Here is a 25,566-nt window from a genome sequence, read left to right on the forward strand (position 1 = left end):
TATTTGTTGGTGGATATGTTTCAGTATCATTTTCTAAACCTTTTCCTCCTCAGCCGCCTGATGAGCATTGTATCAGCACTTTTCCCGAAAGGCTCTCGCAGTGTGGTCCCTCGAGACACGCCTCTGAATATATTTGTCAAAATTATTCAGTTCATTGCTCAGGTAAACTCCCTCTGTAATAGGTTTAAATTCATTAAGTGTTCAGAGTTGTTAGGTTTGTTCCTGCTCTTTCTCAAGAAGCTCACTGTAGGCATCTCATTTTCATTTGGAAAGAGTCTTGTAGTGTAGGCTGGGTTGAAGAACAATAATTTACCTTAAGTCACACAGGGAGTATCATTGTTGAGTGGTAGATTTAAGTCTCCGTTTTTCATAAGCCATCCATACACTAGATCCCTCTGACTACTGAAGGACCTCTTGCAAGTTACAGAGAATGAGGAACATGATCTGGATGTAGTCATTCTTGCTTCACATTGGGTTTGTTAGGCCTCAGTCACTCTATATTAGGCCACAACTATATGCTAGGCCTCAGTCACTCTATATTAGAGGTGCCCTAGAGACACGGGAAGCAGCAGTTTACCGGTTATAAGTCTTCGCTCGATTGGCGTAGAGCGTGACGCCAGGGGCTGCTTCCGACAGTGGGAGAGATCATTGCATCTCATTGGGCAGCTACCGCCCGCCTTAAGCTGGGCAGTCCCCAGCCAGTAAGGTGTTGCCTCGCCACGGTCCGTTAACCTCATGGGGTGCATGGGGTTTAGGGTGAAAACCGACAAGCGGATCGACAACTCTGCACCATGCAACAGAAAACTCCTGCCCTAAAACTGGGCACCTGGAACGTAAGGACAATGACACCTGGCTTCTCTGATGACCTGCAAGAAATAGACGATGCACGCAAAACAGCTGTCATCGACATGGAGCTGAGCAGACTGCAGATGGACATCGTCGCCCTTCAAGAGACAAGGCTGCCAGATTCCGGATCTGTCAAGGAGAGAAATTTCTCATTTTTCTGGCAGGGAAAACCACCAAACGAAACCAGGGAACATGGCATTGGCTTTGCGGTCAGAAATACTCTGCTGGAATCCATCATCCCACCTACTGTGGGAAGTGAAAGAATTTTGTCCCTGCAGCTCCAGTCATCAGCAGGACCTGTCACACTCTTCAGTGCTTATGCACCGACTCTGTCGTCTCCAGCAGAAGCCAAAGACAAATTCTACGATGACCTGGCCACCACTATCAAGAAGATCCCTGTAAAAGAGCTATTGTTCATCCTCGGCGATTTCAATGCTAGAGTTGGTGCTGATAACAGTTCATGGCCCACTTGCTTAGGTCAGTTCGGCACTGGGAAGATGAACGAAAATAGCCAACGCCTGCTAGAGTTTTGTTGTCATCACGGTCTCTGTGTCAGCAACACATTCTTCAACACGAAGCCCCAACATAGAGTCTCTTGGAGACACCCAAGATCAAAGCACTGGCACCAGCTTGACCTGATTCTCTCCAGACGCTCCAGCCTTCCCAGCATCAAGATCACACGCAGTTATCACGGTGCTGCCTGTGACACTGACCACTCCCTGGTGTGCAGCAGAGTGAAACTGCAAGCAAAGCGACTGTACCACACGAAAAAGGAAGGAAGACCTCGCATTGATACCAGCAAGATCCGGGATCAGAGGAAAGTGGAGGAATTTGCACAAGCACTTGAGGAATCTCTTCCAGGCCCGGCCGATGCAAACGCATCCAATAGATGGGAACATTTCAAGAATACCGTTTACAACACCGCCTTGTCCATATTTGGCAAGAGGACAACAAGACGGCAGACTGGTTTGAAGCCCACTCTGAGGAGTTGACACCAGTCATTGAGGAAAAGAGGAGAGCTCAAGCAGCATACAAGGCCTGTCCCAGTGAGTGCAACCTGCAGGTCCTCCGAGCTGCTCGCAGCAAAGTCCAGCAGACTGCCAGGAGATGTGCTAACGACTACTGGCTCCAGCTCTGTTCCGAAATACAGATAGCAGCTGACACAGGCAACATCAAGGGGATGTATGATGGTATCAAGCAGGCCCTAGGTCCAACACAGAAGAAAATTACGCCTCTGAAGTCTGCAACAGGCGAGGTCATCCAGGATCGGGCGCAGCAGATGGAACGCTGGGTGCAGCACTACTCTGAGCTATATTCCAGAGATAATGTAGTCACCGAAGAAGCGCTGAACAACATTGAGTGCCTGCCTGTGTTGGAGGAGCTTGACAGTGAACTAACCCTAGAAGAACTTCACGTGGCCCTGGACTCCCTTGCATTTGGCAAGGCACCAGGAAAAGACAGCATCCCTGCTGAAGTCCTAAAGTGCTGCAAAGAGATCATCGTCACTGAGCTGCATGAAATCCTCTGTCTTTGCTGGAGAGAAGGTGGAGTACCTCAAGACATGAGGGATGCAAACATCATCACGCTGTACAAGAACAAAGGCGACAGGGGTGACTGCAACAACTACCGCGGCATCTCTCTCCTTAGTGTAGTAGGAAAGCTGTTTGCCCAAGTTGCACTAAAGAGGCTCCAGGTACTTGCAGAGAGCGTCTATCCAGAATCGCAGTGCGGATTCCGAGCCAACAGGTCCACCACTGATATGGTATTCTCCCTTAGACAACTGCAGGAGAAATGCAGGGAACAGCGACAGCCACTCTTTATAGCCTTCATAGATCTCACGAAGGCTTTCGACCTGGTCAGCAGAGACGGCCTCTTCAAGATTCTCCCCAAGATCGGATGTCCACCCAGGCTCCTCAGCATCATCAGATCCTTCCACAAGGACATGAAGGGCACTGTTGTCTTCGATGGCTCCACATCAGACCCCTTTGACATCCGAAGCGGAGTGAAGCAGGGCTGTGTTCTTGCACCAACCTTGTTTGGGATTTTCTTCGCTGTCCTGCTGAAGCAGGCCTTTGGAACTGCAACAGAAGGCATCTATCTCCGGACCAGATCAGACGGAAAGCTCTTCAACCTCTCCAGACTGAGAGCAAAGTCCAAAGTCCAGCTGAAATGTCTGCGTGACTTCCTCTTTGCCGACGATGCAGCTGTCACTGCCCACTCTGCCAAAGATCTCCAGCAGCTCATGGATCGTTTTAGCAAGGCCTGCCAAGATTTTGGACTGACGATCAGTTTAAAGAAAACACAGGTCATGGTTCAGGATGTGGACTCACCTCCCAGCATTACAATCTCTGCACGTGAACTGGAGGTTGTCCATGACTTTGTGTACCTTGGCTCAACGATCTCCAACACTCTTTCTCTCGATACCGAGCTAAACAAACGCGTCGGTAAAGCAGCTACCACGTTTTCCAGACTCGCAAAGAGAGTCTGGTCCAACAAGAAGCTGACGGAACATACCAAGATCCAGGTCTACAGAGCTTGCGTCCTGAGTACACTTCTGTACTGCAGCGAGTCATGGACTCTCTGCTCACAACAGGAGAGGAAACTGAATGCTTTCCACATGCGCTGCCTCCGACGCATTCTCTGCATCACCTGGCAGGACAAAGTTCCTAACAACACAGTCCTGGAACGTGCTGGAATCCCTAGCATGTATTCACTGCTGAAACAGAGACGCCTGCGTTGGCTCGGTCATGTTGTGAGAATGGATGATGGCCGGATCCCAAAGGATCTCCTCTATGGAGAACTCGTGCAAGGAAAGCGCCCTACAGGTAGACCACAGCTGCGATACAAGGACATCTGCAAGAGGGATCTGAAGGCCTTAGGAATGGACCTCAACAAGTGGGAAACCCTGGCCTCTGAGCGGCCTGCTTGGAGGCAGGCTGTGCAGCATGGCCTTTCCCAGTTTGAAGAGACACTTTGCCAACAGTCTGAGGCTAAGAGGCAAAGAAGGAAGGCCCATAGCCAGGGAGACAGGCCAGGGACAGACTGCACTTGCTCCTGGTGTGGAAGGGATTGTCACTCCCGGATTGGCCTTTTCAGCCACACTAGACGCTGTGCCAGAACCACCTTTCAGAGCGCAATACCATAGTCTTTCGAGACTGAAGGTTGCCAATATATATAATATAGAGTGCACCCAACCCTCCCCTATGGCTAAGCTTATCAGGAGAGGATCAGTAGCTGTGGGCAAGTTGTCCTTCAGAGAAGTTTACCACTGATCTCTTAACTGAAGACCCCCTGATAAACTACTGCTCTAGTTACCACTGTTGATCTTGGTTTGTGTAGAAAAGCAAGAGCTAAATTCATCTCTTGCATAACTGTTTGCCAGAGTTGACTGAACGGAGTCTAAAATCTCACACCACTGATTTTGAATATATCTCTAGAAATTTAAATCAGAGGGCCTAGTCCTATCCAACATTGCAGTGCTGATGTAGCCATGCCAATGGGGCATGCTCTACATCATGCAGCGGGGGGGGGGGGGAGGGGAGAGACGGTTATGGAAGCCTCCTCAAGGTAAGGAAACGTTTCTTAACATAAGAAGAGCCCCACTGGATCAGGCCAAAGGCCCATCTAGTCCAGCTTCCTGTATCTCACAGAGGCCCACCAAATGCTTCAGGGAGCACAAAAGACAGGAAGACATAACCTGCATCCTGGTGCCCTCCCCTTCATCTGGCATTCTGAGGTAGTCTACTACTAAAATCAGGAGCTTGCACATACTTATCATGACTTATAACCTGTGATGGACTTTTCCTCCAGAAATTTGTCCAGTCCCCTCTTAAAGGCATCTAGGTGAGATACTATCACCACTTCCTGTGGCAAGAAGTTCCACAGACTAATTACATGCTGAGTAAAGAAATATTTTCTTTTGTCTGTCCTAACTCTCCCAACACTCAATTTTAGTGGATGTCCCCAGGTTCTGGTATTATGTGAGAGGGAAAAGAGCATCTCTCTATCCATCACCTGCATAATTTTGTATGTCTCAATCATGTCCCCCCCCTCGGGCACCTAGACTGAAGAGCCCCAAACACTAGTCTGTTCTTGTAAGGGAGGTCCCTCAGTCCAGTAATCATTTTGGTTGCTCTCTTCTGTACTTTTTCCATTTGCACGATATCCTTTTTGAGATGTGGCGACCAGAACTGGGCGCAATACTCCAGGTGTGGCTTTACCATTGATTTGTACAACAACATTATTATCTCTTACCTCAGGGCTGCATTGACATTAGAAAGTTAGATAGGATTGGGAAATCTGTGGGTACTGAACCCATGGATAATGCAGGCTCACCAGAATAGTGATGTGCTGATTAACAGTGAAATAATTTAGCATTTTCCCCCCAAAATTATGAGCTATTTATAAAATGCAAAAAAAATAAATTCCTTTAACTGATTATATATACGCTATTATTCAAAGTATATTTATTATTATATATACACAATTTTGTTCATAGGAACGCTTGGATTTTGCAATGAAAGAAATAATTTTCGATCTTCTCAGTGTTGGAAAGTCACCTAAAACCTTCACTATTAATCCAGAGGTAAAACAAAATGGGAAATTGTTCTATATTTTTTGTTTTACATATATTGTGTGTTTGTGCAGTCAGCCACATGTGATGTTCTGAACATATGCATAATAGGGAAGGTCTATGGTACATTGAAACTTTGTATACCGGGTGAGGCACTTAAGGTATACAATCACTCTGATGTCTTTGTTCTTAGGATTCTTTCAGTGGTTCTTTCTTTCAGGATCAGTGGTTCCCAAATGTTTTAGCACAGGGACCCACTTTTATAAATGATACTCTGTCAGGACCCAACTAGCTTTAAGAGGCTAAATAAAAATAAGGGGATCTAGAAAGAAATTTTTTTTTACAAGTACTTATTTCTCCATGGACCACAGCAGTACATACTTCTGAGTAAATATATGCATAGAATTCTTTTATTCTGTCAATATGCTTTCTTGGAAGTAAACTCCAGGGAATCCAGTGGTGCCTACCTTCTTGGCAAACATGCTTAGCTAGGATGAGTTTGAAAATGAGTGTGCACTGCAGTCCTAAGAACATAAGAACATAAGAACAGCCCCACTGGATCAGGCCATAGGCCCATCTAGTCCAGCTTCCTGTATCTCACAGCGGCCCACCAAATGCCCCAGGGAGCACACCAGATAACAAGAGACCTCATCCTGGTGCTCTCCCCTACATCTGGCATTCTGACTTAACCCATTCCTAAAATCAGGAGGTTGCGCATACACATCATGGCTTGTACCCCATAATGGATTTTTCCTCCAGAAACTCGTCCAATCCCCTTTTAAAGGCGTCTAGGCTAGACGCCAGCACCACATCCTGTGGCAAGGAGTTCCACAGACCGACCACGCGCTGAGTAAAGAAATATTTTCTTTTGTCTGTCCTAACCCGCCCAACACTCAATTTTAGTGGATGTCCCCTGGTTCTGGTATTATGTGAGAGTGTAAAGAGCATCTCCCTATCCACTCTGTCCATCCCCTGCATAATTTTGTATGTCTCAATCATGTCCCCCCTCAAGCGTCTCTTTTCTAGGCTGAAGAGGCCCAAACGCCGTAGCCTTTCCTCATAAGGAAGGTGCCCCAGCCCCATAATCATCTTAGTCGCTCTCTTTTGCACCTACACATCCTACACATCCTACACATGTTTGTTCAGAATTGTCTCACTAGGTCTAATGGGCTTATTCCCAAGCAGATGTTTAAACAGAATGGAAGGTTGTCAAAAAAAAAATGCCACCCTCCTGGAGAGCAAATGTTCAGAGTGGGCCAAAGACCGCCAAGCAGAGACTCATGCAGTGGGTTTAAAGCCCATGTTTTCATTGGAGGGTTTGCTCAGGGCTACACCATTGGAATTGAGGGCTTTTTAACCACTACCTGAGCCTATGCTCTGTGGACTTCAACCTGCTCCAGTGCCTTGTCACATTGTGTTCTTGCTGATAAGCATGCTTTCACAAGAACAGGATGTGACGAAGCTTAGAGCAGAATGAAGACTGCTGAGCAGAGGCTCATTTGGCAGGTTTAAAACCCGTGTCTCCATTGGTGGTTCCGGCATACTTCTGCAACCCACAAAAAATCAGGTCACTACCACTGGTGGGTGGGTCACAACCCACAATTTGAGAATCACTAATATAGATCAGTGCAGACAAGACTGATTTTATGTCTCCTTTGTCCACCAGACTCTGGTTTGTAACAAGCATGCAATGTCCCTTTCTGGTGGTGAAGTTTCACCAAAGTAGTCTAGTCAGAGTAGTTCACCATAATAGTCTAGGCACTAATAGCACAGTGAATTTTTATAACTGCTTCAAAAAATTATTTTGCACTGAACAACAAATTATAATTGTCATTTTGCATTAAACTTAACAAGATACCCATTGCCTTCCTGGAGATGTTAACTTGGGATGTTAACCTGACCTGAAAACCACTGAAAACCAATTTTGCAGCTGTTGACTTGCATATAAAATAATTTTGTTAAAAGAATCACCATGTGCTATCCCATCTACTGTATTCTGTTTAACTTGCTAATAAATGATTTTCTTTCTACCCTTTATTTTTTTTCCTCACAGAGAATGAATATAGGTCTTAGAGTCTTCCTTGTGATAGCAGACAGTTTACAACAGAAGGATGGTGAGCCACCTATGCCAACCACAGGAGTTGTACTTCCCTCAGGAAACACTCTCCGTGTAAAGAAAATTTTTCTCAATAAAACTCTGACAGATGAAGAAGCAAAAGTTATAGGTTAGTCAATATGCTATTCAACAAATAGAATAATTATGGTTAAAATATACTGCATAATGGTACCTAAATTGCACAGTGTCAAGTGAAATTTCAACATGAAACTGATATACACCTTTCCCTCTTTGTACATACTGATTGCCAGATGTAGGGGAGGGCACCAGGACACAGGTTGTGTTTGTTGTCTTTTGTGCTCCCTGAAGCATTTGGTAGGCCACTGTGAGATACGGGAAGCTGGACTAGATGGACCTTTGGCCTGATCCAGCGGTGCTCTTCTTATGTTCTTATACCTAATCCATTCCTGAAAACAGCCCTTATAGTGAAAATCTGGATAATGAAGTGGAGAGTTGAGGAGGAAGGCTACTGGGAGTGAGAGAGGAGGTGGCTGTATTGTTGCCTTGTTATTGAAGTGACCCTGAGTGGGGTTCAGTAATAACTCAGAATTGTATGAGGAGGGGTGTGTGGAATATTTATCCAATAAAATTCAAAAAATGTGGAAATTAAACTGAAGTACAAGTTTTGAGAACAGTTTGACTTTGTTCCTTTAGGAATGTCTATATATTATCCTCAAGTAAGAAAAGCGCTAGACAGTATCCTTAGGCATCTGGACAAAGAAGTTGGAAGGCCAATGTGCATGACTAGTATTCAGATGTCTAATAAGGAACCTGAGGACATGATCACGTATGTAATAAATTCATGATGCTAGCGTGTGATTCACTAGTACCATTTTTCCAGAAAGGGTTGTGGCATGATCTTACAACATGAAGCATTGTTAGAACAGTAGGGCTGAATATTATGTTCCATTGATTTCAGCAGAACTTGAGCATAGGCAACTATTCTTGTATTTTTCTCATAGAGACAGTTACTCTAAAATGTGTGTTAATTTAACATGTAGAATAAAAACATTCATAAATGAATCCCTAATATACATACATGGGCAGCCCAATCCAATGGTGCGGCAGAGCCGGCAGGTCATGCCTGCCCCAGCAGTGGCTGTTGCAAAAGTGCCACAGGGTACTTTGCTGCTGGCAGGCAATGAGCAGTGCTGGCAGCGAAGCCAGTGCCAGTAGGTGTTGGGCCTCCAACTCGGCGTGGCACTGAAGAAGAGCACCCAGTAGTAAGTGTCCCTATGAAGTGGCAGGGAGGCATTTTGGGGTGGAGGAAGGCAGGGAGAGGATTGGGGTGTTTCTGGGCAAGGGGAGAGCAGCCCATGGGGGAGGTTCAGACCTGGGAGAGGCAGGGATGGCAGCAAAGGCTGACGTAGGATCCTATCCCCCCTTCCACACCTGAAAGCCCAACACAGGCTACTCGAATCTGAACCAGCGACTTCACTGGTACAGATTCAAGTACACCCATAGGAGCTGTGGGGAGAGGGAGCTGTGGGGAGAGCTGTGGGGTAAGGGAACCAAAGTTCTCGTACCCCAAGGAAACCTCCAGCTGCTTCTCTGGCTCCACAGGATACAGAGGCTGCTGTTTCGGTGCTGCTGTACCACATGGTTCCAGACGAGCATAGGATTGGGCCTTAAAACCCCAGTATATATACCTGTTCTCTTTTACAACTCTGTCTAGAATTTGAATTGTGTGTAGGCTGAATAGCTGGCTCTTGCTACCCCAGCACTATTGCACCTGCACAAAAGTTCCAGAAAGGACAGGCTGCTGACACAATGAAAGTGCTGACACAAATGAAAGTGCTGAAAGTGCTGACACAAATGTTCATAACTCAGGGAGCCAGTGTATGTACTTTGAACAATATTGGTACAAGTTCTCATTTTAAACCTGTTTTCCTTTCACAGGGGTGAGAGAAAACCAAAAATTGATTTGTTTAGAACTTGTATAGCTGCTATCCCAAGGCTAATTCCAGATGGCATGAGCAGAACTGATCTTATTGAACTCCTTGCAAGGTAAAGCCCCAGATAGTTATTAGTAAAGATAATTTGTAAAAAGACAAATTTTCAGAAGCTTTCCATAACAATATACAGTATTATATAGTTCTAATATCCTTACAAAAGTATAAAATGGGCTTACTACTTTATTTAAAAACTGTATACTTTCCATTTCAAGAACTGCAAAATAGCTTTCAGTCTAAAATAAAATATCAATATGAAAATACAATATATACATAATATAAAGAGTAAAGACAAATTGTAGTAGCAGAATGTTACAAACCGTAGGTATTGCCCAAGAAAGCAAAACAGTATTTCTGTGCATCGTGTGTTACACAGTCAGTGTGCTATCTCTGAGGCAACTCTGTTCTTGATCACCACACAACTAATCTCTGAAGGCAGAGGCACTTGGAGCAGGGCCTCAAGTGGCTAGTAAAACCACTTTACTGTGGCTTCTCTTCCACAGTTTAAGAATCACTGTGCTATGAAGATATCAGTGGCTAGTAAAAAGGTGAAAAATTGAAATCAGTAAGTTTTCTAAATGGCAGCTTATGTTTCCAACAGGCTGACAATTCATATGGATGAAGAATTGCGTGCACTGGCTTTCAATACTTTGCAAGCATTAATGCTTGATTTTCCAGATTGGCGGGAAGATGTTCTGTCAGGATTTGTTTATTTTATTGTTCGTGAAGTGACTGATGTTCACCCAACGCTTCTTGACAATGCAGTAAAGATGTTAGTGCAGCTAATCAATCAGTGGAAACAAGCAGTCCAGATGCAAAATAAGAACCAAGAGGCTCAGGTATAATTTTGTTGCATATAATTACTACCTAGTATGCTTTCATATAGTGATGAATGCCCCATAAATATTGGGGACAGATGGCAGTAGATCTACAAGATTCATTAAACCACCACAGTGGCAAGAATCAGATTTATGCAGATTGCATCTAATAATTTTTCTACTAAAAATGGAAGAATTAGTAAGAAGAGGAGGAATGCTTCCAAACTGCATAGGTGATAAAGGATGAATAGAAGAAGAGAAGCTTGAGAAGTTCAGAATGATATTGAATTATTTAGAAAAGTGTGTAATAAGTTTACTCTATGATGACTATAAGGGGCTAGTTAATTTTCCTTTCCTTCAGGGATTTCACCAACTGTTTTAATGTGCCTTGCTTGTTCAGCCTTTTCTTCCTGATCCTAGCAATAGTTAGTGGTGGAATTAGCATGCCTGGCTTTCCTTAGTACTAGTAAATTCTGAAGGAGGTGTTTGGGATGAATAAGTGCCTATGATGTTGTTCCTACTGCTGATCTTAAATCAAATAAATAGTTCTTCCTGATTTCAGTATTTTCTTTCCCCCTCCCTCTTTTAGCGTGGTGTAACCAATGGAACCGCTCCTACCCTGCCTCTGGAAAGGACTCCTTATTCAAGTGTATTCCATGTGGTAGAAGGATTTGCACTGGTCATTCTTTGTAGCACAAGACCTGCCACTAGGAGATTAGCTGTCAGTTGTCTTAAAGAAATAAGGGCCTTATTCACTGTTCTAGACATTTCTAAGGTAAGTTAACTTGTCATATGGAATTGTCTACTTTGATGTTTGATCTTGTAATGCATCAGATATTTGTAATTTTTAGGGTGATGATGAGCTGGCCATAGATGTAATGGATAGACTGAGTTCATCTATTCTTGAAAGTTTCATACATCTCACTGGTGCTGATCAGGTAAGATTAAAAAAAACAACACACTGCACCTTTGTTTGCGTTTTATGCAGAATATGTATGTTGAAAGTGCATAACTAAGTGACCCCTTTCTTCTTTACTAGCTATATAGTGTACTTTGTGAAGAGAATTGTATGAGTGGAATATTTTGTAACACTTGAGTTCCAAAATGTTCCATGCCTTCTAATTTGTTTATTTTAAAAATGTATGCCTCCCCCTTCTAAATAAAATCAAGGTGGCTTAACAACCAAGAAAATTTACAAAGCAGTGCATCATAAAACCACAATACAGCACATCACATAATAACGTGATGTTACTTACAACAATACTACTTACAACAATAAAAGCAGCAATTGACTACTAATATGTAAGACAGTGTAAAAAGAAGGGAGATCAAATACAACATCAAGTGTTCATAACAGCAGCATGATGTGAAACATTTAACATGCATAGAAAAGCATAAGTAGCAGCAACGAACCTGATTAAAAGCCTACTGTGAAATAAAACAATTTTCAGCTTCCCACCAAAACTCCAATAAGGAGGAAGATGTTCTAAGTGCGTATGGGTGGGAGTTCTAGAGAAATATTCTCAATACTTTCTCAATATGTTCTAAATATTTGAAATGTACTAACATACGTAAATTAGGGCACAATCCTATGCATGTCTACTCAGAAATAAGTCCTATTGTGTTCAGTGGGGCTTACTCGCAGGAAAGTATGGATAGGATTGCAGCTTCAGTTGCTTCACCAACATAGCAGAATTTGAAAGTAAAGGGTGGTTAGTTGCTTTGTTGCACAAATTGGATCCATTGTCAGGCAGGTAGGACAGGCTTAGCATGGTTTTGATCTACTTATCAAGTAATCTTTCTCCTTGCTCCTCCCATTTCTTTTGATACGACTTGATGCAACTGGTACACAATTGTACTGGTGCTGATACTCCCAGGGGTCAAAATGGAACCTTGTAAGCTGACCTAAGAAAATCCTGCTTACATGATGTAAGCAAAGGTTCTGTGGTTCAGCAGGAGGTACTCGTCATCCTAGCAGGGCAAATATAGAGCCATCCATGTACAAATACTGAAAAATCAACTAATTCTGTAAGTAATGTTGAACAAATTAGTTTTGTTTCATAAACCAATATAAAGAGTATTGAGATAATTTTCATTTAGTGTTTATACATTAGATGAGGGGCCATAGCTCAGTGGTACAACGCATACTTTGCAAGATCCCGGTTCAATCTTCAACTAGCAGCACTGTCAAAAGCCTCTGGAGATCTGCAATCTGTTACAGCTTTGGTCCATTTAGTCCAGTGCCACCTACTTTCATTTAGTATATACTTTTATTGTTCAGTATATACTTTTGTTCAACATCAATTGTCATCCGCCATTGTATACCAAAGTGTATTAATTCAGTGCCTTCTGTAAGAGTTACAAAGGTTATTGCTTCCCCTTATGCTCTTATGAGGGAGTTATCCTTTGTCAGTGTACATATTTGCTGCTGACCTCTTAACTGTGATAAAGAGATTAGAAGTAAGCAGCTTCCTTGTGGTATGCCCTCCTGCATGCTGTGCTACTGTTAAGCATGGTTAGTACTGATGAAAGGATAGCATCATACAATAGTATATACTGGCCAGGAAAGAGGGGGATTCATAGTGGATTGTGGAATAGGGAGAGAAAAGGCATTCTTGGATGTATGGCCCACTTAACTAAGAGGTCAGGACTATTAAGAGGTCATCATTGTTGTGTCACTGACCACAGTTCAACTGTTTACCAAAGAAAGTATTAAACATATTTATTTTTCTTCATATACACAGACTATGTTACTGTACTGTCCCAGCTCAATAGATTTACAAACATTAGCTGACTGGAGCTCTTCGCCTATCAGTCATCAGTTTGATGTCATCAGTCCATCACATATATGGATATTTGCACATGTAACTCAGGGTCAAGACCCTTGGATTATTAGCCTCTCCAGTTTTATGAAACAGGAATATCTTCCAAAGCACTGTCCTACAGCCATGAGCTATGCTTGGATGTTTGCTTATACTAGACTACAATTATTGTCTCCACAGGTTGACATAAAGTAAGTGCGCTTTTTAATTTTTATTGAAAATTAAGAATTCTTCATTTGTGTATATAGAAATTGAATACCGAGTGCATTTTGTGTTGGTACAAATCTGTTGCCTATATTTTTATTTCTGTGGTAAAGCAGAATACAAAGAGAAATGATTGATTCTTGATGTGAAAAGCTGATATAAAATTACAGTTTACCAAAAGTCCAAAAATTATATGCAAATGTAGCACTGGAGTTTTCACAGAACTTGGAAGGACTGTAATGGTAGAGGATAAGTGTTAATCCCATTTTTCCCTTCAACACTGGGAACTAGAAACAATATTTTAAATATATAAAGATTTCTCATTACTCAAGGATGTAGCTCAAGGTCATGGAGGGGAGGGGAGCTCTCTCAAACTTTTTCTATAGCAAGAGTGGTGTGCTAAGGACCTTAACCCAAAAGAAGCATCAGAATCAACAGGAGGCACACTGGAAAACTTGCTTAGTGATATATAGATATGCAGATTTTCCTTGGAGTAAATCATATTGAACACATTGGAACTTACTCCTGTATAAACATGAATAGGCTACCACTCAAACCTTTTTATATTTATCTAGGATATTTTTGAATTCCATTTTTCAGTTTTTATATACTTGTTCTAAGTTATTGCAATCCACTCTTGAAGTGAAATGAGCTACCTCTTTAAATGAAGTACAGTGGTGCCTCGCAAGACGAATGCCTCGCGCAACAAAAAACTCGCAAGACGAAAGCGTTTTGCAATTTTTTTGGTGACTCACAAGACGAATTTTTCTATGGCCGTGCTTCACAAGACGAATTTTTTTCCCTTTTTTTTTTTTTTGGTTTGTTTTAAATCGCACTTCGCAAGACGAAAATTTCGCAAAACAAAACAACTCGCGGAATGAATTAATTTCGTCTTGCGAGGCACCACTGTATTACTTTCAAAGTAGGAATTTGTGGCAGGAAAGATAGCTATTAATGCAGTCATTTTCAAGCATTTTAGCACTGGGACCCACTTTTTAGAATGACAGTCAGGATCCATCAGAAGTGATGACATTAACCTGGAAGTGATGTTATGGCCAGAAGTGACATAATCAGTTTAGGCTTCAAAGTTGAGCCATAATCAGTCAAAGGTTCCATTACACAGTGCACTCGTACTGTTATTTTGCATAGCTCAGAATTCACACATTCAAACTCAGAAGTCAAAGCAGGTGTGGATCCTTCTCCAACCATACAGCTCTCCCCCTTTCCATCTTCCCACCTATTTAGAACAAAGCACCCTGCCTCTCTCCCACCAGGAGCCTGCCCTACCCAGCAGCTCTGTACCCTGTCTTTTCAGCTCTGTATTTATTTTCAGTGACAGCTGAACTAGGTGCTACACAACCCACCTGAAATTGGTTTGCGACCCACCTAGTGGGTCCTGACCCACAGTTTGAGAAACGCTGCACTAATTAAGAACCATTTCTCTAATGACTAATTTTTTTGTTATAGAGTCATCATGGTATACAGCTATGGGAGTACAATGTTGAGCTACAGCACTTCAAAATTTACCACTATATTACTGTTCATGCAGCACACACATGCAGATTATGTATAGCATTGACTTGATATATTTGTCTTGAATAATGAAATTCTATTAACTGAAAATATTATGAAATGCCTTTTAAAAAAAACTCACATCTTCCTTATTTTCTTTTTTTAACAGCAGTCCTATCAATGCCAAGAAAGTAAATACAGCTATAAGCAGTGATTCCTATATTGGACTCTGGAGAAACTACCTGATTCTTTGCTGCAGTGCAGCAACTTCTGCATCCTCTTCTGCATCTGCAGGTTCTGTAAGGTGTTCCCCTCCTGAGACGCTGGCGTCTACTCCAGATAGTGGCTACAGCATTGATTCAAAAGTATGTTCACTCAGCCCTGATAAGCAACTTAAAATAACTTACTGTTAGAATTGCATAGGAGTTGCCTTCTTCTCACTTCCTTATCTTGTTATGATTATGATGAAACAAACAGGTTCAGGATTAGTTTAGTTATCCCTTTCTGTAACCATTCTTAATCTAAAAGCATATTCTTAAACTATCTGAAGGCACATACTGTTATGTTTTGAATAGGTACAACTTAGATGTATGAATCAGTTTTACTCTGATTGTATTTTTCCTCTCAGTAGGCAGGGAGCTGATGTTTTGTTAGAAGGGGATGAGCAACATTCTGCAGTTGTTGACTGATCTTGGTCACCAAGCAACAATTGTGGTTCCCTATCCATGTCAACAATTGTGTCCAAGGGACCCTCCAACCATAGCAAGCATAATGACCTAAAATGTGAAAGTCTGGGGATGAGGCCACTTATTGTCAAAGATGATTGCTTTCTTGCCTTCTCACCATAAATGGAATAAAGATGCTGAGCCTGCCGTTCCCTGTGGTCGTTCTCCAGTTTTAAACAATGAGATGCTACTTCTCATCTTTATCAGTTCTTAGTTTTCCAAACTACAGATGAAGCATGCCTATTTTCTAATTTATATACCTAAAGCTTTAATTATCTACATATATTTCATTAGTATTGAGGGTCTTTTTCTTAAACTTCATCTGGTGAAATAAAGTAGCCATGGAATTTTTTTCTTCATTCCTCAGCAGTCAACATAGTGAATAGATAGCCTGTATGTTTTGCTTGTGAAGTTGTCACTGATATTTAAAATCAGTACAATACTTTGAGTTGCCAGCATTTTAAACTGGTTGGCCTTTGTTAACCATAAAGCTCAGTTTACAGACATAAAATCAAACTTCGTTAAGGAAGCTAAGCTAATGTTTAACTATGATTTGATGGGATGTCTGAATTGACAAATTACAGCTTGCAACCAGCATTTGAAGTGGGTCTACAAATCATGGTTTGATCAAATTATAATTTGAAGTGAAAAAAATCATACTTTCAGCTGTGCTTATGGATGGAGCCTACCCATACCAACAGGAGTGCTAAGCAGATGGAAAAAGAAGCAAGCAAATACCTCAGACTATGGTTTGAGGTGAAGTTCAAACCATAGTTTGGTATGATGTCTAAATTGGCCAAATTATTGAACATACATACAAGAGCAATTTATTTGCAAGTAAAATACTCATGTAGCACAGTATAATATTTAGAAATTGTAGGTAGGTTGATGTATCTATAGTCACCAATTTCAAATAGGCTGTAATCTTCGCTACCTTTTAGTTAACCACTGAAGGGCATTCAGGTTTTTTTTAAATAAAAGTCTCAGCTCTTCCACTTTCTTACAATCAAAATATCAGATCTCATGGGGAAGGAGAGGGGAAGAGAAATAGTAATTTTTATTTATTTATACTGTAACAGGTGTGCCTGATGCTTCACAAAAAGCAAATAGATATGCCCCAAGAATTTACTGTCCATGGTTTAGACGTGGAGAAACCAGTGAGGGATAGAATAAACAAGAGAAGGACAGGAAGGGAAAGGATAAAAGGTAAAATGCCTGCAAGTTGCATGGAGACTTCTTAGACTCTCCCCATTCCCACACAAACAGAAGACCCTGAGAAACCTAATTAGAATGCCAATCTGATTGCAAAAGACAAGGGGCAAAATCCAGTCCACTGCATACTTGGCACCCAAGGATGGAATATCCTAATTGGGCTCACTTAACCCCTTTTTTCCAGTGGCCAGATTATCTGTATCAGGGTATGCGCAAGCAGCCAGAAATGACACTGGCATGAATGGAAGGTCTATGTATGGCTCCAAGATCCTCACTGTATGTGGCTTCTACGTTCTAATCCAGTCTTCCTTTTCTTCCCAAGAAAGCATGAGTAACTTATACCAAGGGGAAAGCTGGATGGTGTCCTGAGCAGTATACATAATTTCCCATTTATCTTCACACTCAATCATGCTGCCTTGTGTGTGTTGGTTCAGGGAAAAAAGGGGAGACGGTGCTCTCTGAAATTGAACCACATCAGAGTGTAGCACTGGTGGACTGGATTTCACCCAAGGGATAGATCCTTTTTTTACAGTGGAAGCCCAAATAGGAAAACATGCACTGGCAAACCTATAACTCTGCCGGGGTAGTGTCCAGACCAGGCTAGAAAGATTTTTTCCCCCAAGTTTAAAAAGAGAGAGAAATTGATCTTGAATGCATCAATGAAATTGCTGTGGGAGGGCGTTCATGTGATAGAAGTAGTCTTCTCAAGCTCCAAAGCAAAGGAGTAGTTTGTTGAGTACATAAATTATTGTTTGGTTCCTGTCCAGTAATATTGCAGCTTAGGAAAGAGGCTGTATAATCATAGTAGGAGATCATGAAAACAGACTCCATAACACAGAAACTGGAGGATTTGATGAAAACCTCAAGTAGTAATCTGTATTTCTGTATATTAGATACACAACCACCATGTATTCATTAATGTAAGAAATTGTGAAGACTAATAGTATGTGGATTTAGAAACTACTGGAGATGTTTTTGGATTCCAGGACTGGCAAAGACTGAGTGTAAATTATTGATGTTCAGGCTCCTTTCTGGTGCTATTGCTAACCTTATTACTGGAAACTTTTATATGTTCACATGGGCTCATTAACTTCAGTTAAAATGGGTATGTAACATATGGCTGATACTTGTCCATATGTAGTAATCTTCACTTCTCAAAGAAAAATATTCCTATTGCAGACATTACTCTAAAAGGGAAAATCCCTCCTTTTCCTTTATTTTCCACTTGTCTGACCTTTCTAGCCCTAAGGAAGCCTGTGTTGCCTCAACATTATGAAGAACCTGCTGATTCTTAATTCAAAGGCAGTCATTATATTTGTCATATTCTCCTTCTTCTCCTCCTCAATCAGGGGCAGGAAAGTCAAGGGCCCAGGTGGCACACATATGTACACATGCTCAGTATCCAAACCTACAGATAAAACTCAATTAATGCTTACATTATTAAAAAGTTGTGTCATGCATCAGTTGCAATCCTGGCCCTTGTGTGACCTGGAGAAGGATTGCAGAATGCTACCTCCCTGATTGTTCCCCTTACTTTGGTGTCTGGGGCAGCTGCATGCAGTCTCCTCCGGCGCTGCAGAGGTCTTCTGAGGCCTCAAGAGGGCCTTTAAACGTTCCTTCTGGTTTTCCAATGAAAACCAGAAGTGACCTTTAATGGCCCTCCAGAGGCACACCCACTGCCCTGGCACTCAGAAGGGCTCCAGAGGAGAGTTAAATGCAGCAGCAGTGGGGGAAGTGGATGGCAGCAGGGGGTGCCCAGAGATGCCACCCCCAGAGGTGTGGCACCCCAGGTCATTTGCCCCACATGATCCCCCCAGGTGTGCCAGTGTCATACATCCCCCTTTGTGCATTTGCCCTGGTCTTTCATCTCAGTGTTGTATTCATAGGCAAGGGTCACCCACCTGCTATCTAGGTGTGGATGTAAGTCCCAAGACCTGCCATCTAGGTGTGGGTGTAAGCCCCTTTCCTGCGACAAGACTAGTGAGTACTTGGGTAGAGAAAGTACCCAGTAAGCCTCATTACTGTGTTTTATTTTCTTTGTACATCTCCATACCAATCTTTGCCCAACCATCCACTTAAACCTTCCATTGCGTTTCTGTGTTTCCTCAAGGGCTTTATTTTTTGCCTTTCGTTTTCTCCTTATTTTGGTGTGTTTCACGTCATAAAGTCTCTTTTTTAACAGTTTTTAACCTGCTTGATTGGGTTCACTTGGAAGTTAGTGCCCCCGTCTTCTCAGACTGCCAGTCTTCATGGTGTCTGGCTTTTAAAGGGGACCCGTGGGAACTTAAGGCTCTTCATTCTTCTGGAAGAGAGATTTGACCTAAGGAAGCATTCTACCTCATTTGGTCTTGGGTGACAGCAGCAATATGTGGTCCCAGTTTAAACCCAATTTCAGGTTGAGACAGACTAGAAGTACTATAGTTGCCAATTACTAGATCCAGTAATCATCTGACTACCACACACGTAAAGATATGTTCAGAGGACAAAAATAATGGTGATGTGGACAAAACAGAATGACTTGTGATAATATTCAAGGTAGATCTCCAAATAGGTTACTGCAGTATCCTGTTAGATGCAGAAGGTGCTCTAACCTCTTTCCTGTACCTTTCTTAACTGCTCTTTATTGAGCATCACTTCCCATTTGTTCTGTTTATAATTATAACTATTATCCTGAAGTTGATTTAATTATGATACTGACTTGGTATTGATATCCTACTTGTGTTTGCAGATAATTGGTGTTCCGTCCCCTTCATCATTGTTTAAGCACATTGTTCCAATGATGCGCTCAGAGAGCATGGAAATTACAGAATCCCTTGTGCTGGGCCTTGGCAGGACCAGTCCTGGTGCTTTCAGGTAATTTACATTCTATCCATTCAGCAGGAAGCAAAATGCAGCTATTCTACCAAATTGTAAAGCTAGTAATGATATCTTGGCAATATTAAATGCTTCATACATAAATATTACTATTAAAACCTTACTTGTATAAGTACTCAATAATGTTACTTTAAAAACAAGAAGTAATCCAGGTAGGCAAACTGACAAGGGACTGAACAAGTTATCAATTTCACTTGTCTCCTATTAAATTCTATGAATTCATGACATTTCCAGGGATGTGCTTGAGTCACTGAACCAGAGTGACGAGTCTCTGCCCCTTTGACTCAACGTGCTCATGAGTCATAATGGGCAACTGTTGCAGCTTGTCCTGAGCCTTTTTTAAAGTCACTTTGACTTGAGCCTGAGTCTTTACAAGAAGCAAGTGTGTGGCTCCAGAGAAAACTCAGAGGTGCTGGTGGTATGTGTGCATCAGAGTTCTCATTTAACACTCTCTTGATGTTCCCAGCCCACCTGCAGTCAGCGATATGTTGAAGTCCTTCACTTCAACTATTTTCATTTCATTTACGTAAACGAAACTGTACTGTTATTTGAGTGAGAATAGCAGTGAAGAAAACTGTTCTGTTCCTTATGAACCCCAGCGACAACCCCTCCTGTTCACAACTCCTGATAACGTCTTCAGAAGGAGCACTAAGCAGCACACCACAGACCAACAGGGAATTGTCTGAGCTTAGGAAGGTGGGACAGGACAGACAGCATGAGGGGACAGAAGTGGCAGGCAAGCAAGCACACACAGAAATAAAACCGAGTCATAGACACAAAAACCATGAGTCTTTGTAACTTGAGTATCTACAAGTCATGTCTCTTTTCCAAGCCACTGCAAGTCAGGGTCTGAGTCAGTGATGCGTATGACTCGAGTTCTGACAAGTTGTGGAAAACGTGTTTTTGCAACTCGAGTTGAATCTTTTAAGAGTCAAGTTCCCATCCCTAGACATTTCTAAACCATATCAGATCTTGGGGATATCAGAATTGGGCAGGAGGTCTGGTCTAGAGGGTAGAGCCTCCGTTAGCCCAAAGATAACATCAGAAGATCGCCAGTTTGAGGACACTGGCAGCTCCCTGAATGGCTGAGAATGGCAAGACCTTGAAGCAGCTGACAAGCCGAGCTGAGTGATTCCACCTGCTCTTGGTGTGAGCAAGAAGCGTCTTGGCTGCCCTCCTTGTGAGAGATGGAGCTGCTTGTCAGCCTGCATAGGAGAACTGGAGACAAAGTCACAAATGGTACAAAGTCACAAAACAGTTGCCACAAATGAATTTAAGCCATTTCTGCCCAATGTTGCATATATGCAACAGGGACCAAATGTGTGCACCTGTGGGCTGGGCAAAATGGTTTAAGTACATGTATTAAAGTTAACCTGAGGTTGATATTTTTGCATGGTAATATTTGGAATTTATGGCACAATTCCAGACATACCCACTGAGATGCAAGTCATGGTGCAAGACACAGTGCCATCCTGTTCTTTCCTCGTGCTGGTGCAGGGGCAGCTGCAACAGCTGAGGATGTCACAAACATGTTGTAAATCACTCTTGTGGCACTTGGAGAATAAGGAGCACCAGCGGGAAGGCCTGCGCCATCCCTCCAACACCAGATCCAGAGCAGTTCCTGGCAGAGCAGGTAGAAGCTGCACAGAGCAGTGCAGGGGGGGCAGGGGGGGAACGAATCAGACCAGAAGGGAGTAGAATTGGCAGCACTGGCTTATGTCACATTCCATTCCCCTCCCAAGCCCTTCCTCACAACACGGGACTTCCAACAGCAATTTTGTGTTGTAGATCTGAGTAGCCCCATTGGGCAGACTAGATCTTTGCACAGGTTAAGGGAACAAATGTTTTCTTACCCCAAGGAGACCTCCAGCCTGCTTCTAACTAGCACTGAATACGGTATGGGTTGTGCCCTGGATAGGATTGGGCAGTTTGTGTGTTTAGGATTTCAACCATAATGGACTATTTTACTGTATTCTTTGACTTGATATTTTAATCCAGGGAATTAATAGAAGAGTTGCATCCTATAATTAAAGAAGCACTTGAAAGAAGACCAGAGGTAATCAAATTTTTTAAAATTGCATTAAGCATTCTGCTGTACCATTCTGATTGTAAGGAATGAACCGTTCCTTTAATGTCTCTAGCTAAAATATAATGTACCAGTTCATTAGCAAACTTGAATGATTTTTTTAGTCCAGAATGTTCAGAACTAAAAAAAAAAAATCAGTGAATTTTACAAATGATCTAGTTTTACTGGTCATATGTATTGCTGTGATCCATGATAGTAACAGAAGCAACTGCAGTCAATACTATAAAGTATTGAATCATAATATACCACAAGTTTGCAAGTGAGTGGATGTAATGGCTGTGGTCTGTAGAGAATATTCTGTGGACTCACTTTTTATGGTTTTCGTTTCTGGGTTGGGTGTCTCTGCCAAAGCATATTGAATCTGCACTCAGAAATTCCTTACATCCCTTTTTGTCTTCCAACAAATTGTTCAAATGGTATCTACCACCAATTTAGGCAAATTATGCACCATCAATTTATTCAAATTGATAGCCGCCACCACTTCCGTGTCTAGCTCTCCTTTTGCAACCCAGGGAAGACAACTGATGTGCTTCTTCTTAAATTCCATTTTTGGTAATATATCCAAATGGTCTAGGCCAGTGGTCTTCAATCTCTTTCATACCTCAACCCCAATATATAAATAATATGGAACCCACTGTCAATCCTGTCCCCAATTCACTGTGGATTCCCAGGACCCTATTTACCCACTCCCATCCTGTCACCAACCACTCCCCGTTCCTATAATGCCCTCCCTGTACTGTTCAGTGTAACTAAATATTCTTATTAGAGAGAGCAGAAAGAGATACCAGGAAGCCTGGCACTTGTGAGAGCTGTTTTAGCACAATTACTAAGAACGTGAGTAGGACTGGGACACAATCTCCTGGTACCTGAAGGCGTACACCAGATGCCTCCCCCTTTTCCTGATAGTGTTCTAGTCTATTGGTATTCAACCTTTTTCATTCCTGGAAGTTGCCACGACCCCACAACTGAGGCTTTGTGACTCTATTTGGTTCCCTACCCCAAGGTTGAAGAACCCAGGTCTAGGCAATGAATTTAGCTAGGTGTGTGTGTTCCCCTTCATCCAAACAACCACTCCACACAAATACATTTAAAAGAGCTAAGAGGAATAAAGCAAGAGGGAGACCATAAACTCTCCAATTAATAGAAAAAATAGGGTGATGCACAGTGGGCCCTTCTCATCTGCAGTATTTGACTCAACGTAGGTGTAAACCCCATATCTGAAGGGTATCCTGGACGTCACTTGAAGGCTCTTCCAGTCATGTCTGGGAGGTCCTTTGAGGGCTTTTCTGTGGATTTAATTATCCATGGAAGTTGGTATCCGCTGGGTTCTGGGAGAAGATCGCCCACAGATAAGAGGGACCACTGTTGCTATCTTTGTGCAGTTTAGCATGTAGGCCATCCCAAGTATCCTGTTAGGAAAAAAAAAAGTTTTTCATCCTATGACCCATTATAAAAAATTAGAGGTCTCCCAATGTTTTGGAAAATACCTTCACACCTTTGCTCCTTTTTCTGGATTACACAGCTGTGTCTGATCCTCTTTATCTTTGTTGTTCCTCTCTAGCACCAAGACAGACTCTTCAAGACACAAGACAAGTTGGGAAATTTCAGTCCTAGTTTCCCAGCGTTGATGTTCCTTTAGACCAGGGGTGCCCAAACCCTAGCCCAGGGGCTGTTTACAGCCCTCGGGGACTCTCAATCCGGCCTGTGGGGAGCCCCCAATCTCAAATGAGCCTCTGACCCTCCAGCGACTTGCTGGAGCTGTGCTGACTTGACGCAACTACTCTTAGCATGAGGGCAACTGTTTGACCTGTCATGTGAAATGCGGGCCGAGGGCTCCCTCTACTGCTTGCTGTTTGAGCTCTGTGATGCAGCATCGGCAGCGAAGAGAAGGCCAACCTTGCTTTGTGCAAGGCCTTTTATAGGTCTTGAGCTATTGCAAGACCTTCATTCATTCATATAAGTTTCATCTTTAATATATTCATTTATGTAAATTTATTCATATTTGAAATGTAAATTCTTTTTTTCCCCAGCCCCCAACACAGTGTCAGAGAGATGAAGTGACCCTCCTGCCAAAAAGTTTGGACACCCCTGCTTTAGACATATAGTTTGACACCAAGCATAAAATTATTCTCTTCCTCACTCCCCAATTCTGAATTCCACTGGAGTGTCCCCCATTGAGATTCCTGCCTGAGGCCAGACATCTCCAAATCTACGTAACACAACCTCCATCAGATGTTACACAAACTTACTTTCCCTATCTTCCATTTTTTTGATATGGTCCAAAGGTTTGCAGTTGGAATGAACAATCTCTAGCTCTAGATGTAGCTTGATTGTCTTCATCTATGCAGGCTGCAAAAGTGGCACATTCAAAGAAAACCCAAGATTGATATCGCTGTGAGGTTTCTGTGTTTACTGTTTGTCACTGCACAATGTAAAGATTGCTATGCCGGTGGTAGTGAGCAGTAATTTCATCATTTGTGCCTATTCTTACTACAGGATATTTAAAGCATAATTTTATTGAGAGCTAGCTCTTGAAGAAGATATAGTTGGAACAGTAGGCTTATTTGTACAGCTTCTCTGTTGAGGGATGGCACTATGGCGCTGTTAAAATTGTAAGACTATTAAAACGAACCCAATTTATTTCAGCTGAGAGTGTTGGGAATGTTGATTGAAAACTCCCTTTAGATTTTTGAAAAAGAGCTTTATCGAATCCATGTCCCATGTTGGCATTTATTGGATGGTCTTGCAATGAATACTGGCATGCACTCTCTTCAGTAATGTTGGATGTGTTGTGTCACTCTTTCCATTAATAATGATTATAAAATTAGGAAGTAGTAGTCTGGAATCCTCCTGGATGTGCATCTGTTCTTGGATTCCAAGGTGGCAGCTGTGGCAAGGGGAACCTTTGCTCAGCCTTGGCTAATCCAACAGCTGCAACTATAATTTAGGGCGCAATCCTGATCCCTTATGTCAGTGCTTTCCAGCACTGGCATAGCGGCGCCAATGGGGCATGTGCTGCATCCTGCAGTTGGGTGTCACTTACCTATGTCACTTGCTTATGTTTGTTTCCTTACCTCAGAGCTGCATTGCCCTTATGTTAGTGCTGGAAAGCACTGACTTAAGGGGTTAGGATTGCTCCCTTAATTGCTCAGACTTGGCCATGGTGACCCATGCTTTAGTGATGTCTAAATTAGATTGCTGCAACATTCTCTGTGTGGGGCTGCTATTGAAGACTGTCTGGAAACTGCAGTTAGTGCAGAATGCACCTGCCCATGTGGTTGCAGGGGACCATCGGTGCAACTCAGATTGGGCCACTGCTTCAGCAGCTGCGCTGGCTGCTGGTTTGTTTTCAGGCACAACTCAAGATGCTAAGGCCCTTTACAGCTCAAGACCAGGGTATTTGAGGGACCTCCTCCTTCCATGTAATCTGAATACTGTCCTTATCAGAGAGGGCCCTTTAACCACGCTACCATTAATGGAGGTGAGGGGGAAGGTAGCAAGGAATAGAGTCTTCCTGGTGGTGGTGCCCCAGTTGTGGCACTCCCTCCCCTTGAAACTAGGAACAGCTTCATAATTGGAGACCTGTTGGTGGAGCCTTAAGACCTTTTTGTTCAGGGTTTCAATGGCTGACGTGATGAACTGGCATTTTAATTAAATGTAATTTTTAATTGTTTTTATGTGATTCTATGGTGTCTTTGTCATTATTTGTCATTATTTGTCTTTGTCATTATTCTAATTGTTATTTTTATATGTTTAAAAAACTTGTAAGCCACCTTGAGTGCACGTATCGTAAGAAAGGTGAGGTAGAAATTCTTCAAATAAATAA

The 25,566-nt window shown here is 42.4% G+C and overlaps 1 protein-coding gene across 4 annotated transcripts in view; it reads left to right on the forward strand.

The window, feature by feature from the left end:
- The window catches only part of FRYL (FRY like transcription coactivator), a 201,887-nt gene that overhangs the window by 103,273 nt on the left and 73,048 nt on the right, over positions 1-25,566 (forward strand). For all 4 annotated transcript variants that reach the window (XM_066632998.1, XM_066632997.1, XM_066632995.1 and 1 more), the window contains 12 exons: positions 54-162; positions 5,345-5,431; positions 7,473-7,644; positions 8,190-8,322; positions 9,435-9,542; positions 10,089-10,326; positions 10,895-11,080; positions 11,157-11,243; positions 13,050-13,318; positions 15,013-15,208; positions 19,509-19,633; positions 21,653-21,710. In XM_066632998.1, coding sequence (XP_066489095.1) covers positions 54-162; positions 5,345-5,431; positions 7,473-7,644; positions 8,190-8,322; positions 9,435-9,542; positions 10,089-10,326; positions 10,895-11,080; positions 11,157-11,243; positions 13,050-13,318; positions 15,013-15,208; positions 19,509-19,633; positions 21,653-21,710 — 1,768 coding nt within the window. The remainder of the gene's footprint in view (positions 1-53; positions 163-5,344; positions 5,432-7,472; positions 7,645-8,189; positions 8,323-9,434; positions 9,543-10,088; positions 10,327-10,894; positions 11,081-11,156; positions 11,244-13,049; positions 13,319-15,012; positions 15,209-19,508; positions 19,634-21,652; positions 21,711-25,566) is intronic.

This window comes from Tiliqua scincoides, chromosome 6 (genome assembly GCF_035046505.1).
Source record: "Tiliqua scincoides isolate rTilSci1 chromosome 6, rTilSci1.hap2, whole genome shotgun sequence".
Taxonomy (NCBI): Eukaryota; Metazoa; Chordata; class Lepidosauria; order Squamata; family Scincidae; genus Tiliqua; species Tiliqua scincoides.